At 47.9% G+C, this 18981-nt stretch overlaps 1 protein-coding gene across 4 annotated transcripts in view; it reads left to right on the top strand.

The window, feature by feature from the left end:
* The window catches only part of PLB1 (phospholipase B1), a 136114-nt gene that overhangs the window by 62916 nt on the left and 54217 nt on the right, over positions 1-18981 (top strand). For all 4 annotated transcript variants that reach the window (XM_070512369.1, XM_070512368.1, XM_014850409.3 and 1 more), the window contains 11 exons: positions 891-934; positions 4997-5105; positions 7885-7936; positions 8543-8623; positions 11260-11325; positions 11664-11764; positions 13742-13823; positions 16416-16520; positions 16640-16735; positions 16969-17040; positions 18104-18142. In XM_070512369.1, the coding sequence (XP_070368470.1) occupies positions 891-934; positions 4997-5105; positions 7885-7936; positions 8543-8623; positions 11260-11325; positions 11664-11764; positions 13742-13823; positions 16416-16520; positions 16640-16735; positions 16969-17040; positions 18104-18142 (847 nt within the window). The remainder of the gene's footprint in view (positions 1-890; positions 935-4996; positions 5106-7884; positions 7937-8542; positions 8624-11259; positions 11326-11663; positions 11765-13741; positions 13824-16415; positions 16521-16639; positions 16736-16968; positions 17041-18103; positions 18143-18981) is intronic.

The following is an 18981-nucleotide window of genomic DNA, read 5'->3' as shown; positions in this document are numbered from 1 at the left end:
CTATTCCGGCGCATTCCCCCATGGTGCATTGCTTCGTGCAGGCTTGCTCCTGCTCTGTAATCAAACCCAGGCCGCCACAAGCTGCAGGGAGCAGGACTCTGCTTTACCTCTGCGCTTTGACTCCTGGCTCACACCAAACATGAGAGGGCAGGTGTGGCGTTCCCTCGGCCTGGCGTCTGGCATCGCTGGCACCAGCTGGAACCCGAGTGTTGAATCCCCAGCATTGTCCTTCGCGATGCTGCACAGAGTTAAGCTCCAAACATTCTGAGAACCTTCTAAATGTTCCCAGACATACTTGGCAGAGAATGAGGGCATATGGAAAAGCAGGGAATCCAATGAACTCTGGAATGTTGCATGTCTTCATGCTAGAAACCCATCCAACTTTGATTTCCTTGGAATTTTAGAAGTGGCTGGGAAAATGAGATGCTCTCTAGAAGACACCCTTTAGAAAACGGGTTTTCCCAAGAGAAGGATGAGGGCAGAGCCCCTCACCGTCTTCAGAGACGATGACGATGCGCAGCCGCAGTGGCCAGTGGGGCAAGGCTGGGCTCCGCTCCAAGGAGGGGGTCCCTCGTCCTTCGGAAGACAGGGGTGATGGGGGCCCACTGAGTTCCCCTGCCCCCATGCCGAGGGTCAAAGTAAAAATCAACCAAGTCAGCCCTGACCGTTGAAATCAGCTTCTTGCTGGATGCTGCCGTTTGTGGGGAGAGGGGAGAGGACTTGCTGCATGCTGGTTTGTTTTCCATGTTTCTCCTGAAACAATGAGGAAAGGGCGAGCTCCAAGCCCCCAGGGTGTTTCTCAGCAGGAGAAAGGTCTGTCTTGGTGGTGTCTGGGTGTTCGCCGTCGCTGGCACTGTCGACCTTCACTTTCTGTCTTCTTCCCGCCACAGCTGCGGCGGCGACCAGAACCTGAGCAGCGTCACCACCCTGCCCAGTGAGTACGCGCGCCCCCCCATCCCCGCCCTGCGCGTTTCTGCAGCGCCCCCTGGCGGCGGCCGCGGGCGTGGCAGGGAACCGGGCGGCAGAGGACCGCCGCGGCCGGCAGGGGGCGCTGCTTCTCCGAGGCCGTGGCCCGCTCGGCTGCTTGAGAGGTTGAAACCGCGGAGAATTTTGTGGGGGATGGGGGGTGGGTTTAAGAGAAATTGCATGTGTCCAACGAAAGAAGAGAGCAAGAAAGGAATGGAGAGCTCACGCCAAAGCTTAGTGCAAGTCATTATTAAGAAATGAGTCAAGAAAGAAGGGAAGGGCACCTGTCTCTGCTTGGCCTGTCGTTCTCAGCACATCACCTTTCTGGGAGGCATTGATCTGGTCACGGGCTGCATTAGGCACCACTGCATACAAAGGCGTTGAGTTTCTGTGTGTCGCTCTACGAAACCCTGCTCTTGCAGGAGTAAGGGATGACGTTACCTTGCTCAGGCGGTGCAAACCCAGCCATATTTGGGGCCCGACATTTTCCTTCAATCACTTCACCAAGGGACCTGCTTGGAATGATTTTTAAAGCCCACGTTCTTTGAAGGGCCTTGCCTTGTTCGTCTTGCTATTCTCCTTCGTGCATACACATCACAGTGCTTGTTCTTAAAGTACACATGCAGTAAATGTCACAATTGCATTCTTTTCCCTTAAAATCTTCTGGCTAGTAGTTTTGCCTGAGATGAATTTAATGGGTCCCATTCTCATTTACTTTTCTTGTAATTATCCCTTTGTAATTTAGTCCATAAACACTTGTTGAGCATATGCGAGGCTCTGGGGTATATACTGACCCTGCTCTCAAGAGTTCTCAGCCAAGTTGGGGAGGTAAAAAAGTGAAAAGTCAAGTGTAGGTCCAGTGTGGTAAAGGTGTTAGAATGCGTGAGATTGAAAAGATCAACAAAATTGACAACATATTGACCCAGGGGGATGGGGGAGAAGAGAGCCTCAAAATCAGGAACGAAAGAGGGGACATTACTACAGAAATATAAAGGATTATAAGAGAATACTATGAACAAGTGTATGCCGATAAATCAGATAACTTAGATGAAATGGAAAAATTCCTAGACAAAAATTATTGAAAATGATTCAAGAAGAAATAGAAAATCTGAATAGGTTTATAACAAGCAAAGAGATTGAATTAGTAATTTTAAGACTTCCCACCAAATAAAGCCGAGGCTTTCTGGTTTCACTGATGAATTCTATCAAACATTCAAAGAAAACAATATCAATTCTTCACAAACTCCTCCTAAAAATAGAAGAGGAGAGGATACTTCCCAACGCATTCTGTGAGGCCAGTATTATCCTGAAACCAAAATAAGACAAAGATACCACAAGGAAAGAAAACTACAGACAAGTATCTCTTTTGAATATAAACGCAGAAATCCTCAACAAAATACTAGCAACATATAAAAAGGATTATACCCTATGACCAAGTGGGATTTATCCCAGGAATTCAAGGTTAGTTTAAAATCCAAAAATCAATTAATACACTATATCAAATAGAACAAAGAACAAATACAACCTGATTATCTCAATAGACTGGAAAAATCATTTTACAAAATCTGACACCTCTTTGTAATAAAAACACCCAACGAACTAGGAATAGAAGGAAACTTCCTCATTCTGATAGAGGGCATCTACTAAATCTCTCAGCTAACATCACACTTAATGGGAAAAGCAGAATGCCTTCCCCTGAGATCAGGATGATGCTCTTGCCACTTTTACTCAACGTTATACTGGAGGTTCTGGTCAGGGCAGTTAGACAAGAAAAGGAAAGAAAAGGCATCAAGATTGGGAATGAAGGAGTAAAACTACCTCTATTTGTAGAAGACATGACCTTATATGTAAAAAATCCTAAGGAATCCACTAAAAATTATTAGAACTAGTAAACGAGTTCAACAAGATGGCAGGGCACAAAATCGATATACAAAAATCAATTGTATTTCTATACTCTAGCAATTAACAACCTAAAAATGAAATTAAGAAAACAATTCCATGTACGATAGCATAAAAAAAAGTACTTAGGAATAAATTTAGCAAAATAAGTGCATCTTTTATCCTCTTAAGATCACAAAACATGGCTGAAATAAATTTAAGAAGACCTACATAAATGGAAAGACATCCCACATTCGTGGATCAGAAGATTTAATATTGTTAAGATGGCAATATCCACCCCCCCAAAAAAATTAATCTACAGATTCAATGTAATCCCTATCAAAATTCTAGCCGGCTGCTTTGTAGAAATTGACAAGCTGACTCTAAAGTTCATGTGGAAATTCAAGGGACTCAGACTAGGCAAACAATCTTGAAAAAGAACAAATTCAGGGGCCTCACACTCCCCAATTTCCAAACATCCTATAAAGCTACAGTAATCAAGATGGCATGTTTTGGCATTAGGATAGCCCACATAGATTAATGGAATAGAATTGAGAATCTACACATAGATCCTCATATTTATGGTTAACTCATTTTCAACATGGGTACCAAGACCATTCAGTGGAGAAAGAATAGTCCTTTCAATAAGTGTTCCTGGGATAACTGGATAGCCGCATGCAAAAGAATAAAGTTGGACTCCTCCTTCATACCATATATAAAAATTAACTCAAAATAGATCACAGACCTAAAGTTAAAACCTAAAACTCACCCTTAAAAGAAAATATAGGAGCAAATCTTCATGACCTTGGGTTAAACAAAGCCTCCTAAGATGTGACACCAAAAGCACAAGTGACATAAGAAAAAATATGTTGGGCAAAATTAAACACTAGTGAGCTTTAAAGGATACCATCAAGAAAGAAGGCAACCCACAGAGTGGGAGAAAATATTTGCAAATCATGTATCTGACAGGAAACTTGTATCTAGGCAATAGTAGGACTAGTAGAACTCTTACAACTCCATAATAAGAAGACAAACAACCCAAATAAAAATGGGCAGAGGATCTGAATAGACATTTCTCCAAAGACGAGATACAAATGGAAAATAAGCACATGAAAAGATGCGCAACATCAGTCACCATCAATGCAAATCAAACCATAATGAGATGCCATTTCACATCCGTTGGCATGGTTATGATAAAACAGACGAACAGATAGCAAGTGTTGGTGAAGATGCGGAGAAATTGAAACCCTCACACACTGCTGATAGGAACATAAAATGGTACCGCTGCCTTGGAAAAAGGTCTGTACGTTCCTCAAAAGGTTAAACAGAGTTACCAGATGATCCAGCAGTTCCACTCCTAGGTATATATCTAAGAGAAATCCACACAAAAACTTGTACATAAGTGTTCATAGCAGCATTATTCATACTAGCCAAAAAAAGTGGGAAAAACCTAAATGTCCTTCAACTAGTGAATGGATAAATAAAATGTGGTTTATCCATACAATGGACAATTATTCCGCAATGAAAAGGAATGAAGTACTGCTAGATGCTACAACGTGAGTGAACTTTGAAAACATTATGCTAAGAGAAAGAAGCCAGACACAAAAGACATGGAATTGTATGATTCCGTGTATAGGAAATGTCCAGAATAAGCTAAACTATGGAGACAGAAAGTAAATTAGTGGTTGCCACAGGGTTGGAGGGAAGGGGGAGTGACTGCTAATGGGTACAGCGTTTCTTTTTGGGGTGATGAAAATGTTCTAAAGTTGGTTGTGGCGATGGTTGCACAACTGTATGAATATACTAAAAGCTATCAAACTGTACACTTTCACTTGGTGAATTTTATGGTTTGTGAATTATATCTCAATAAAGCTATTATGTATTTAGAAGAAAAAAAAGGAAAATGCATGAGAGAAGCACCTGACCCGGACTCACATTCATTCAGCCATAATTCATTAAGTATCTGTGTGTCCCGCCAGGTGGTTAAGCATCAGCCTGCTGCACATTTTCTCTCTGTGCTGAGTGAACAGTAAGGGGAAGGGCTTTGGGGTGGGGGCTCTGCTTTATCCCCAGTGCCCACTGGTGCTTATCAAAGGAACTTGAAAATTGCTTTGGGGTAGTTACTAAGCACATCTCTTCCTTGTATTTCCAGACATCCTCCGGGAATTCAACCCTTCCTTGATGGGCTTCTCTGTTGGCACTGGGAACGAAAACAGTCCTGGAGCCTTCCTAAACCAGGCCGTGGCAGGAGCCACAGCTGAGTGAGCAGGGGAGCCCTGGGGGTGAAGAGCACAGATCCTCTGGGGACCTGGGGGGGAGGCTTGGCCTAGACAGGGGTGTATAGCTGAAGGCTGCGGGGTGGGGGGGGGGGTCCAGGGAGGGGTCTGAAGGTCAGAGGCTGGACAGGGTGGGCTCTCTTGGGGGTGTCCCTTTCTGTGGGACACAGAAACCTGCTATCCCACGTCCATCCCTACCCCAGGAACTGGTCACAATTGATTGTGATACCAGGTGTCTGTTTTGAGCAAATTACCTTGCTTTGTCCAGGACTCTCGTGTCCATATAAGACAATGGCCATCAGAGGGCTCATCGGAGTCCCGGTTCTTATCACTGTGTTTGTTAATGCTCTCTTTTGTGTGCTCCTCTCCTTCCCTTCCTCAGACGTGCTTTTTGGGCAGCCTCTTCAGGCTCTAGACTTTGTGTCCTTCCTATGTCCTGGGAAGAGCATTGGTCCTGGGAGGGGAAGCCCTGAGCCTGAGTCCTGGCCCCCCGGCCTCATCTTAGCTTCACCTAGGAGATGGGGCTGGCTGCAAACCTCTGCCGCAGGGCGTGTGTGGGGCTCAGTCCTCTGCTGAATGTGAAGCCCTGGTGAGCTGTAAATGGCGCACACGTCTTGGGTTAGGATGGTGGTCCCAGCAACAAGGCAGCAGGGCTGCAAGACCCACCTGGGGAAAACTGTTAGTGAGCCCAGGGACCATTGTGTCAGGTCTGTAGGCACTGAGTGGCAGGTCCCCGAGAGCAGGGTCGGCTCTCCTGGGTCCTACGGTTCCATTTCTCTCCATGATCCCAGAGCCTTGAGCGCTTCTGCGGGTTTGCTGCCCAGTCAGAGAACAGGTGAATGCCTTGCCCAATCTAGGAAAAATAAATGGAAAGACCTTTTCTGTTTCTTAATCCTAATTTCCTTCCAGAATAATCACAAACCTCACTTTACCATGTAGTTCCTGGGAATTCCTGTGCTTCCTAAATTCCCTGACATCATTTTTCTAGCTCTCAATACCATCCTGAGGCTACGAGCTGCCTGAGTAACTGTCTCATTTATTCATGACAGGAAAGGTGACAAATTATCCAAAGCAGAGATCATACAAAACCTAACAGATTTTATAACAAATTCCGTGGCTTCGTTTCCCTTTGTGGGGGAAGGGTGAAAGGCTTCCAATTTATTTCTTACAATTCTTTGCTAACTTTAATATTATCATAATTTGGCTTTTTTCCAAGCATATGTCAGCTGTTGGTATAAGAGGGGAGGCAGCTCTAAGCATGACTAGAGGAGGGCATCCAAGAAGGAGAGCGTAACCGAGTAACCAACATGGAGTGTGATCAATATGGCCCTGGACTTCTTCCCTGCTCTCTCCCAGGCCCTGGGGCCCTTTCGTGCAAGTCATCCATTGGTCCAAGCACGTCCTCTAGGGTTGTAGGGAAGAGTTAGGGATTAATATTCCCATTTTACTGATGAAGAAACTAGCACAAAGAGCTGAAGTGGCCTGAACAAATTCATCATCTCAACCATGTGGTCTGCCTTCCTTGTGCCCTGCAGGCTTTACTCCAGGTCCAGTCATAACCCCTCAGACATACACAGCAGTGTGCAATTTAGAAAGTAGCTTCGTGTTGATTATCCGTTGTGTATTCCGTACAATAACTGTGAGATGGACAACGCAGAGGGTCAGATACCCATGTTTTCTTAACGATGATATTGAGGCTCAGAGAGGTCGAATAATCATCCTGAAACTCTGGTCCATAGAAAGAGCAGCTGCCATGATAACTTCAGATTCACAGATGAGGAGACTGAGGTTCAAAGAGGTTGAGTGGCTCACCCAAAGTCCCCACCCAGGTTATCTGATACCTAGTCTACTATGACTAAGACCAGGTCAGTTGGGCTAATAGTTAAGAGAATGATAACTAATGTTTCCTGCTAGGCACTCTGCCAGGGACTCTATTGATGATGGTGGTGGTGGTGAGAATGGTAGAAATAATTCAAAGGATTATTTCTAACTGGATGCTTACCATATGCCAGGTACTGTTCTAAGTTTTTAACAAGCACCTTATTTAATCTACCCAACAACTCTATGAAGAAGGTATGCTTACCACACCCATTTTACAAAGGAAAAATCAGAGGATTTGCAAGTTACTTTGCCAAGGTCTCAGAGCTGATCAGTGGTGGAACTGGGATGAAACTCCTGCCCTTGAGCACCAGCAGTGGCTCTTACTACACAGGGCTGCTTTGCCCGTCTCATTTATGCTCCCACTGACCTTCTAAGCCAGGGGCGTCTATCTCTCTATTTGCAGTCTTTTTAGGCTGAGAATTTAAGTCACATTCCCACAGTTAGAAAGAGGCAACTAAGTGTCGAACCCAGTGTGTCTGACTCGACCATGTCACCTTGAGAGTAAGGGGACCCTTGAGGCTGTGTTCATGGCACCTGCAGAAACAGCTCATGCTGAGGCATGAAACACACATGCAGACTTCTGTTTGCCCTGAGTGAGCCTGGCTTGGAAGAGCAAGAAAAGTATATCATCCAATATGCCGATCAGAAGACAATCCCACTGACAGTCACTTGGTCATGTGTGGAGCGCTCTGCCCTTCCCAAAGCAGCCGGGACGCCCCACCCGGTGGAGACTGAATGGGGAGGGAGCTCTGGGACAGGGCATGGTGTTCAGTCCCACTTTCCTGCTATATATTTGATTCCTACCCTCTCTGCTGAGTCCCCTCCCTGCCCCAGCTTCACAGTCCCTGCTCCTCACACGACTTCTTCCTATGTGTGCCCGCAGGGGGTTACCTGCTCAGGCCAGGAGGCTGGTGGACCTGATGAAGAATGACATGGTGAGTCTGGGGGAGGTGCCACCTGGGACCACTTGAGGTAGACGCCCCAGAACAGGGAGTGGCCAGGAGAAATCCATGGAGACAGAGAGGGTCAGCTTTGTGGGGAGGACGGGGCCACATGCAAATCCAGAGAGTCCACCTTCAACAAAAACAATAAATGAGGCCAGCCCTGTGGCCCAGTGGTTAAGTTTGCGCGCTCTGCTTAGGCGGCCCAGGTTCGCTGGGTCGGATCTTGGGCGCCAACCGAGCACCGCTCATCAAGCCGTGCTGAGGCGGTGTCCCGCGTGGAAGAACTAGAATGACTTACAACTAGGTCATACAACTATATACTGTGGCTTTGAGGGGTGAGGGGAAGAGGACGATTGGTAACAGATGTTAGCTCAGGGCAAATCTTCCTCACGAAAAAAAAACCACACACAAATGATTTAGCACCTACGACTGTGACCTATGACCTCAGAACCCCAAAACCAAAGAACGGAAAATAGTAATGTCCACTAGACCCTCTGGTGTGTGAAGATACATCCCTGCTAGTGTTCAGCATTTTGTATTTTCCTTGACCTGACTCTGGGGTAAGGCATTTACTTGTTTGTTTCCTTTTCATTTCAGAAGATAAATTTTCAGGAAGATTGGAAGATAATAACCTTGTTTATAGGAAGCAATGACCTCTGCGATTTCTGCAATGACCCGGTAGGTTTCCAGGCCCTTAACTCAAGACTCCCCCCAGGGAAGGATTTCCACCCCTGGTGCTGGAGCAGTACAGCTGGGTTGGGACTTGTGGTCTGGCCTAGATCCAGCCCAGGATTAACCCTGAGATGGAGAGGGCCTTCACTTCTGGAGAGAGATTCGATAGGACAAGCCGGACTGATTATGAGATTGATCCTGAATAAGTTTCCTATCAAGGGAGGCTGCCCATATCATTCTAGAAAGCAAGATAACATTCCAATGATCTAGAAAAGTCTGGCACATCTTCATAGATACTAAGTCAGCTCCTTTCTCCAGTGTTGAACTGGCTGTCTCTACCTTCATGCTGTCACTTGTAAAGGAAAGTGGATTTGCTAACGCAAGCACTTGAGCAAGGTTCAGAGCCAAGTCATTGGGGCTGATGGGGAACCCAAGAGCCAGGCTGCTGCCCTGTGGGTGTCGTGCGTCTTCCTGGAACCCCGGAATCTCTGAGTTGGAAGAAATCCCATGAGCCATACTGACCAGTCTCCCAGCCACGACAGGAATCCCTTCCATAGAACCCAGCTCTTGTCTTGAACATTCCCACCAATGGGCAGTTCTTTAATTTGCAAGGTAGACTTAATTAGTACTAGGAGCAGGTGCAAATTGTTTTGTGGTGTTTCTTTGTGTTAAGCCCAAATCTAGCTCCTTGTAACTCCTACCTCTTCTGCCTGTGCTGGGCGTACCTGCATCCCTTTTACATTCAATTCAGTTGACTTTAAAAATAATAGTTTTTAAAAAAATTTTACAAGCAAGACACATAGGAAACACATCAACGTACAGAGGAAAAGATACTCTCTGTAATTACAACATCCAGAAATGCCACTGTAACATTTTGGTAAATGTCTCTCTAGCATTTTCTGTGAATATGGAGAAATGGCTTTATTATTTTCTAAAAGTAGCATCATTCTGAAATTATTGTTTGGTAACTTGCTTTTGTTCAATAGCAATATATTGAGAAGATATTCCCATGTCAATATTTATTCTTCTATAAAATAATTCTTAAAGATGGTATAAGCAGCCCATAATATAGATCCACCATAATTTACTTAACTGTTTCCAATTATTGGATACTTAGCTTACATTACTTCTAATTTTGCATATTATAAATAACATATAATAAATATAACTGGCTAAATATCCATCTTTATGTACATCCGTAATTGTTTCCTTGCATATATTCTAAGTAGAAACGTTTTTAAGCAAAAAAATATGTACATTATGTATATGTACATATGTACATTAAAAAATAAAATGTTTTATTATGAAAATTTCTGAATATACTGAGAAATTGAAATAATTTTCAATTGGCATATGTATGTATATGCCCACATACCCACCGCCTAGATTTCACTGTTGCTAACATTTCGCTCTATTACCTTAACACATATCTATCTGTCCATCCATCTTATTTTTTGGTGACTGCACATTTTTAATGCTTTTGCATATGGCAAATTGCTCCCAGAATGTTTGTACTAATTATACTTACTTCCCCACACTCCAACTGGCAATGTATGTTATCACTTGTTTTAATAGCTGTTAATCTGGTAAATGAAAAAATTGTATCTTGTTTTCAAAATTGGCATTTATTTGATTACTAGGTAGGAATAAACTTTCATTTCCCTTGTTTAATGCTCAATTGAATTTTTCCTTTTACTAAATCCCATATTATGCCTATTGGCCATTTTCTGTTAAGGTGTTTATCTTTTTTTAAATTGATTTGTAAAAACCCCTTATATTAAGTATACTAACCCTTTGTCAAATATGTTGTCTATTTGTTGTTTTCCATTTAACATTGTTTACAGTGTTTTCTGGTAAACAGAACATTTTTTATTTCTAGTATCATTTGCTGGCAAGTATTATATGCCAGGCACTGTGCTGGGAGCCAAGCAGACGAATGAAGCAGCTCTATCCTTAAGGAACTCCCAGTGCCAGGGGAGGGAGGCACAGAGTCACCATAGCAGGATGAGAAAAACAGCACAATGTGGTTCTAGTGATGCACATGGAAGAGAGGTCTGAAGTTAGAACTGCCATGGGAATTCAGAGTGGTGGGGGTGGGGGTGTCAGAGAGGTTTACACAGAGAGGAAGACTTTCCAATGGGACTTGAAGACAAGGACATCTGGCCGAAAGGGGGCCAGCAGAGTGAAGTTTAGGATGGGGCGCGTCTCATCTCCTTAAGTGATCTGATTGGGCTGTGGGCCCTAGGCACTCAAGGCTCTAAACAGAAGGGATCAGGCCATAGGACCAGAGGATGTTCAGCTGCAGGAGATCTTAGAGGTCCTCTGCTCCGACACTCCCTTTTAGAGGGGCCCAGAGATGTGATATGTCTTAGCTAAGGCCCTGCTTGTAGTTGATATGTAGTGAATCCAGAGCTTTCCATAGCTCCATGCAGAAGAAAGGGTGTTTTCCTGAGGGTTACAGCCAAGACAAGCCTGAGGACTGTGGGGTGGGTATGGAGGCTGAGGCCCCAAAGGCAAACCTATGTTTCAGTGTTGCCCACTCTGGCTGAAATACGGAAAGGAGGGCTCTCAAGGGAAGAAGCGACCGTGGTCTGCAGAGAGATTGGGTGATGAATGGTGTTAGACGTTTCCTCTTCTTGCAGGCCCGCTATTCTCTCCAGAACTTCACAGACAACATTGGGAAGGCTCTGGACATCCTCCATGCTGAGGTACGGAGGCAGGGTCACGCAGCCTCTGAGCAGATTAACTGAGTCCTTCTTGGGCCTCAGACCGAGCCTGGAGGTGGCTCTGGCTTTCTGCTGAGACCTCCCTGCAAGGTCCCATTTCCCTGGAGACCAGCACTGAACATGCTGTCAGTCCTGGTCCCAGTAGCCTGAACACATAGGGGTCAATGGGGAGCAGAGGGGAGGGAGGGATGAAGGGGGCAGATGGGGACAGATCAAGGCCATAGGCCTGACATCCAGCCAGAGGAACTGGCCCAGATCCAGATAAGAGACTGGAGCTGCCCAGCCTCTACCCTCTTGGGGACTGATCCTCCTTTGCTCAGGTTCCTCGGGCATTTGTGAACCTGGTAAAGACGCTGCAGATTTTCAACCTGAGGGAGCTGTACCAGGAGAGTAATGTCAGCTGCCCAAGGCTGATCCTCAGGTGAGGTGGAAGCTTCTCCCCTGTTCCTGAAAGGGCTACTATGGGACTCTTAGCAGAAAGTGACTCTGATTGGTTGGAAAACCCAGGCGGAAGTGGGAGGAGCGCTTAGGCCGCCCCATTTTCTAATCTGACAGGGCCTAGCAGAGGGGACATCCAGGGTTTTTGTGACCCCAGTATAGGGTCACAGCTACCCTTCGAGTATGCATTCACAACCCAACCAAGCTTCTGTTGTCGTGGGCCTGGGACACCCTTCAGTCCTCCAGGGAAGGAGGGGTAGAGCGTGAGGCACAGAGGGAACCTCTGTCTGGTGTGGGTGCTCCAGGCTGGACACTCACAAATGTAGGGCTGTTGTCACTTGCTGGAGGAGAGGGTGGCCAAGTCAGAATCACAGGGCCTAGAGGACAGATTCTTTCCCCAAGAACAGAGAACCCCAGTCCTGGGAAGTCCCCTGAGAGGCCTTCTTCATCCCCACCTCCAGAGCCACACCAAGGTGGCTCCCTCTCTCCCATTACACATCTCCATGGCCTTCAGGAATAAGACGTCCTTCTGATGCGCGCAGGAACATTTCTCACGGCATTCTTTGCTGCAAGGCCTCCTCTGTGCCATTAGCCCAGGTCTCAGGGGCTGTGCCCACCCCCTCCCTGTCCCCCAGCTCTGTAGCTCTGTACAGACCCCACCACAGCCCTGAGCACATCAGGTAGCAATTATTCACGTGCCTCTCCACCATAGCCCTGAACTGAGTCACGCCAGCACAGCGTAGGGGCCCAGCAGCTGTGTGCTGAGTTTTCATTCATTTGCTGAATGAATGGTTATCAAGGGTCAGAGTTGCTCTTGGAAATTAAGGGGTATCTTGGCTGCTCCCCTAAAGATCCATACCAAACCTCACCTGGGGGGCCCTGACTGCACAGGTCCCCTGGGGACAGCCTGAGGATGCTATGAGCAGAGGCAGGACGGCTGCTGGATGACACATACCTGTTGACGCAGCTGGCGTCGGGCACGCTATTTTCAGCTGCTGACTCAGCCCCTGGCTCCCACTTTCTCCAGTCACTGGGCCACATGGGGGTTCAGGGTATTCATTCCACTTCGGAGCAGTTCACTCAAAAGCCTCTTGCTGCCGATCACTTCAGGGTTTTTAGACAATTAAGCTAAAGGTTTAGAGTAGGTATTTGCCAGGTCTGTTTTCAGATCTGAAATGGTCAAGTCAGTGCCCAGCTAGGCAGACTCAGGGTCGCCTTGTCCTGCTGCCTCTCTGCTGCTCTGCACTCCTCACCTCTCTGCTTCTGTCTCAGTGGTCGTGGTTTCCTTGATAGTGCTGAGGCTACACTGGGCCATCCACACTGTTACCATCTCATCCCCCTGGACAAAAAGCCCGGTCTACAAGATGCCCAGCCAGGGCAGAGGCACAGACTGGGCAGAAATAGGGATTCAGAGCTCAGGTTCAGACAGACAGACTCAGTTGAAGTGCTGGCTCCATACTCAGCATTCATGTGACCTTGAGAAGCTGCTTAACCATGCTGGACCTCAGCTTTCTCATCCATAAAATGGAGATAACGATCATACAACTTCTAGAATAGCTGAGGACTGAACAGATTAATACCGTAAAGCTCTTGGCACAGAAAACGTTCACTATGCGTCAGCCGTTATTATTGTTGTCACCATTGTGACATAGAAGGAGATGTGCCATAACTGTGCAGTATCGTCCTCAGAAAGTCAGAAGGTAACTCAGCTCCGTAAGTCACTCCTGCAGATGTCAGAAGACGTAGCTATATCATTTTCATGAGCAAATCCAGGTCTGGGAAATTTTCTTTGGCTTCGTGTGGTACCGTCGACAGGCTAGCCAGCCAGGGCCCCCTGCAGCCCAGACTTCTGATTCCTCCAAGTCAAATATCTTCTGAACCTCGAGCTGACGTTTCTGCAGCATGCGTTCAGATGGTGATTTTGGTGGCGTGGGGGGCATGTCTTTGGTTTGGTCTACAGGTCTCTGTGCCCCTGTGTCCTGAAGTTTGACGACAACTCCACAGAACTTGCCTCCCTCGTGGAACTGAATAAGAAGTATCAGGTAAGCGGGGAGGGTCCTCAGATCGCACGGGAACTGCTGTGTGGTTTGATTGTTCTGGTGGGAAATGAGTACGTGTTCACGTTATTTTGACCCGGACTGGGGGTGAGGTTGCCACTGACCAGTTTGCAGATTTAAAGCCACGCTTCGAGGCAGCAGGGACTGTGGTTCAATTTATTTGAATCAGGCTGTAGCGCCAAGGCGCTAAACACACTTCACCACGTCTCAGTTCCTGGCCTCACACAGAAACAAATATGTCCAGTTGTCCATAGGGAATGCGATCGGCTTCCAGCTCCCGGGTGGGAAAGCCTGTCCACCCAAGAGGGTCTGGAGGATTCAGTGAGATAACCTGCATTCCCTCTGCCCTACCCCCAGGGGAATGGGTGTTACTGGGGAGCACAGGAAGAGAGAAAGTCAGCGGATGATCTCTAGACAGCTGTGGGTTATTCATTTTAGGACTTTCCCCGTCAAATCTTTGCCGAGAGCAGCTGACTCCCTTGACTATCTTGAGTGTCCCCCACATAACTGTCTGGTCACTGGAGAGGACGGTGGTAGTCTTCCAGCTCTCCTGGAGTGGGTTGCAAACAGTTTCCAGGGTGGGTCCATGCTTCAAGCCCATGGAGTCCTTGGAGTGGAACCGCTTCCCTGAAGACACTTTCCAGGCAGCCCTAGCTGCCAGGGTATCAGGGCTCAGGGGAATGGAATCCTCAGACCCCATTGCCCAGCCCTCTGGGGACTCCCCTGCTGCACTTCCTTCTGCTGTGAGCAGGCGCCTGTGTCTCCAGGCCCCTACGCAGGGAAGGAAGGAAGCCGAGGTTATGGCCGTGAGAGCAAACCTGTTCCAGGTGAGCTTCTTGGGTGCAAGTAACAAAAGCTTATGCAATTCTTGTTAGTGTAAGCCAATTTGTTATTTAAGCAGACTATCTGGAAGAGCTGGAAAGCTGGGGTCAGAGGCCAACCCTCCAGAAATTGTGGAATCATGGAATTCTAGGGGGCCAAGCCACAAGAATTAAAATCAGGCCAAAGAACTAGTCCAGTGGAGACACCGTGGACACCGCTGTCACTGCTGCTTCTAGGAACTGGATGCAGCTCTCACCCTCAGCAGAATGGATTCTGTGCCATCCCTCCATCTTTCTAACACTAGCTTCCAACCCAAAGCCTGAGGTGGGAGCATCAATTGGGAGACCCTTGGGCATGTGCCCATGCCCCAGCTGTGAGGGGCATTGGGAAAGCCGGCATTTGTCTTTCTCACCTTCTATAGTGGGAGGCAGGCTGCTCTTCATACAGTGGAGTTTTTTGAACATAGGAGGTGTGTTCGGATGCTGGGCAGCCAAAAAGAAGAATTATTCACCAAAATTGCCTTTCCCAACCTCTCTAGATTGGCCAGCTCTTCCCAGGCCTGATCTTGACAGCCTGATCTGGCGTACTGGAGAAGCTCACAGCCCAGCTACGTGAGGCCATCAAGCCCTCTCTCAGAATGCTCTCGCCCTTCTTCCTGTAAAAGCTGTGCTTCCTATCACTCTCCCTGGAGATGGTCATTGCAATTAATAACCACCATGTGCCAGGCATTCTAGACACTATTTCTTTCATTTCTCAAGAGGTGCCTGGTGCCGCTGTGAGCCATTGTGGCTGATCCACAGAGTAACCAGTAGCATTGGATGGGATTTGAGGGACAGTCCAGGCCTTGCTGAACATCCTCCATTTACAGATGAGGAAATAGAGGTCCAGAGAGGGAAAGCATCTTGCTGAAAGTCACACAACTAGTTACTGGTATTGCACCTTCTGCCTTACTCAAGGCTCTGCCTGTAACTGGAGGAGACTCTCCTGGGAGGTCAGAGGTGAGCATCCCCAGTATAGGGGCTCTCTTTCTGGCTGACCCTGGGAAAAAAATGCATGGTGTCTTCTGAAGTGACCACACTCATGTTCCCGGCTATGTAAGCCTGAGCTCGCTCTCCAGCCAGGGTCCTGGTCCCGAATGGTGGAAATGTGGCAAACAGTGAAATGGCAGAGGTGGCAGAAGTGGGAGCCAGACCTGGGATAACTGGTCTCCTGGAACTGAGCCCAAGTGCGAGCTGTGAGAGCGCCAGCTCTGTGACCCTCCTAAACAGATCTGAGAGTCTCAAAGAAGTGCGCGTGCACAGGAGCACGTGCTCACACACTCACACACACACACACACACGATGCACCGGCGATGTAAATAGCTGTTCATTCACCATTGAGTTTATGAACAAATGTAAGACAGAAATAAATTAATGTAAGGATTACCCCAAAAGTCACTTAATAAAATACTTAACCCCCTAACCGTGTCTTTAATCACAAATTTTAAAAGGGGATCAAGCTGATGGACTTAGGTTTTTCCTCACCTTCCCCATTTCCACAGCCTGGGTCAAAGATGTGCAATTGCAGCAGAGGGTGGGGACAGGGGTAGAGATAAAGGCTGATCTAAAAAGGTACCGGCTGGCTCCTATCAGTTGAGATTTGCTGCACAGATTTCACTCAGAGGTCAGACTGTTTAATTCTGTGGAGGAGGAAGAGGTCGCACAGAGACTGAGCAGATGCAGACAGCCCCTGAGCCTGTCCCTTTTCCTCCTGCAGGAGGGGACTCATGAGCTGGTGGAGAGTGGGCGATACGACACGAGGGAAGATTTTACAGTGGTCGTGCAGCCGTTCTTTGAAAAAGTGGACATGCCAAAGACCTCGGTAAGGAAAGCAAGCATCGCAGAGAAGTGGGAGCCACAGATCGGGCCCGGCTGTTTCTGGGCGACACTTGTGTGGTCCCACGTCTCTAACATGGCCCCTCTTCTCTGCCCTGTGACCAGGAGGGGTTGCCTGACAGCTCTTTCTTCGCTCCTGACTGTTTCCACTTCAGTAGCAAGGCTCATGCCCATGCAGCCAGTGCTCTCTGGAATAACATGGTAAGATGACTGAAAGAGACATCATTCTCCCTCTGATAAGAGAAACTCTGGAAAGCTTTCGGGGGCCCTCAGAAGCCCACTGCTCAGGCTGTGTGATCCCCAGCACCCCAGCACTGCAGTGATAGGTCCATTTCCTTTGTCCCTCCCTCCCGTCTTTAGCCCTGACCTACGTCCTGACTTTTCCATTCTCACCACCTCTTTCTCACTCCCCATGTTCCTGCTTCTTGGTTTAGCTGGAACCCGTCGGCCAGAAGACAACACAGCATAATTTTGAAAGCAAGATCAATATCGCATGTCCAAACCAGGTAGAGTGAAAAGCACATCCGTGCAACGGGTCTATCTAAAGCATCTTTTCCAGCCTTTTAAAGGTTCTCATTAAGGCTTCTCAGTTCATTTCATCACAGGTTCTCACCCCCACCCCCAGCTGTGTTCACCTACCCATCCATTCCAGACTCTGGTTAACCATCCACTGTACCCTGTCTGGTTGGACTACGGGGGATGACAGCCCCACAGTGGCCAAGAGGCCCTAGAATCCCAAGTCTGGGCTGCACACAGCTCTTTCCAGCTGGGAAGAGGGACATGGCAGCACCATCCAGCTCTCATTGTGAAGGCTAGGGGCAGGGAGAATGTCAAGGGCAGGATGGGACAGGAGGACACCCCATCTTCATGTAGTCATTGCTTCCATGGCAGGATGGGTACAGCGAGGAACTGAGACCTGGAATAATACCTGCCAGGATGGAGGTGGAGGGGGGTCAATTGGAACCTGGAGCTAGGAAAGCAGACGTCAGCTGCGAAGGCAAATCAGAACAAGACCCTCGTGTTCACTCAAAAATTGTCAGAAAGATTCTTGGACCTCTGCAAATTCCTCTGTATTTCTAGAGGGGTCCAGGCCTGTGACCGGGAAACACTAAGCCGGGGCGTGCTTGGGGCAGGACCTCAAAGCAGCTGACTCTTCTTGCCTGAGCCGGAAGGGGCCCGGGCTGCTGCAGAGTGGGAGTGGTGTGCAGTGGTGAGAGAGTCTAAGGAGTAGGGGACACGGACTTGTATCAGCAGAAAGTGGTGCTCCGTTGGGAGGGGGCAAGGTTGAGAAAGAGAGGTGACACAGCCAGCTGGGTGGGAGGCGGAGAGCAGATGTGCTCATTCCTGGGAGCCTCTGCAGGGTTTATTGCAGAGAAGGCCACAGTGCATGCTGGGAGGGAACCCACAGTGGTCACCCTGGAAGGGAGGGGCTTGTGAACGTGGAGCAGGGGAGGCTGAAAGTGTGGAAAGTGTTTATACCGAGGGCAGCCCTTCTGGGGGGTTGGAGTGGAGAGCAGTGCAGGAAGCAAGCTGACTTTGCTGTGCTTGCACACCCCACTCTTCCCACAGGTCTGGCCATTTCTGAGCACCTACAAGAACAGCGTGCAGGTACCTACTTGTTGCTTCCTTTCGGCTCAGCAGCCAATGGAGTGGGCAGCCCCTGAGCTGGGATTGGCCCAAAAGGGCGGGGTGGGAATCTGAGCAAGAGTTCCCCATGGGCAGCCACGGGGGATTCACACTCTTTATAAAGTCCCAGACAGCGAGGATGTCAGAGTAAGCTCCACTGGTAACCAGCCAGATACAGGGCCGGCCAGTCAAATCTCAGCCTCTTCAAAGACTAAATGCAGGGGCCGGCTCCGTGGCCAAGTGGTTAAGTTCGCGCGCTCCGCTGCGGCGGCCCAGGGTTCAGATCCTGGGCGCGGACATGGCACTGCTCGTCAGGCCACGTTGAGACGGTGTCCCACATCCCACAACTAGAAGGACCTGCAACTAAGATATACAACTGTGTACAGGGGGGGTTTGGGGAGATAAAAGCAGAAAAAAAAAAGAAAAGATTAGCAACAGTTGTTAGCCTAGGTGCCAATCTTTGGGAAAAAAAAAAAGGAAGATTGGCAACAGTTGTTAGCCCAGGTGCCAATCTTTAAAAAAAAAAAGACTAAATGCAGATAACCATCCTCCTCATAAAGCTGCTGCAGAAGCCGGGGGCGGGGGGTTGTCATTTTGTTGATGCCCTGATTCTTGCACTGGATGGTGGAGGAGTCTGAACTAGGTTAGAGGATGTCAACCTGGCCGATATTCAGAATCACCTCGGGGGCCTTCTTCAAAGGCTCTTCAAGGCCCCTCCGCAGGGTGAGCCCAGGAGTCTGTGCATTAAAGCTCTCTGAGTGAGTCTGATGCTCAGCCACTCTCTCTGGTCCCTTCACCTCTGAGATTCTGGGATTCATTCT

The sequence above is a fragment of the Equus asinus genome, chromosome 6, assembly GCF_041296235.1.
Source record: "Equus asinus isolate D_3611 breed Donkey chromosome 6, EquAss-T2T_v2, whole genome shotgun sequence".
Lineage (NCBI taxonomy): Eukaryota > Metazoa > Chordata > Mammalia > Perissodactyla > Equidae > Equus > Equus asinus.
The sequence above is the reverse complement of the archived record's forward strand: the minus strand, read 5'-3'. Positions and strand labels throughout refer to the sequence as shown.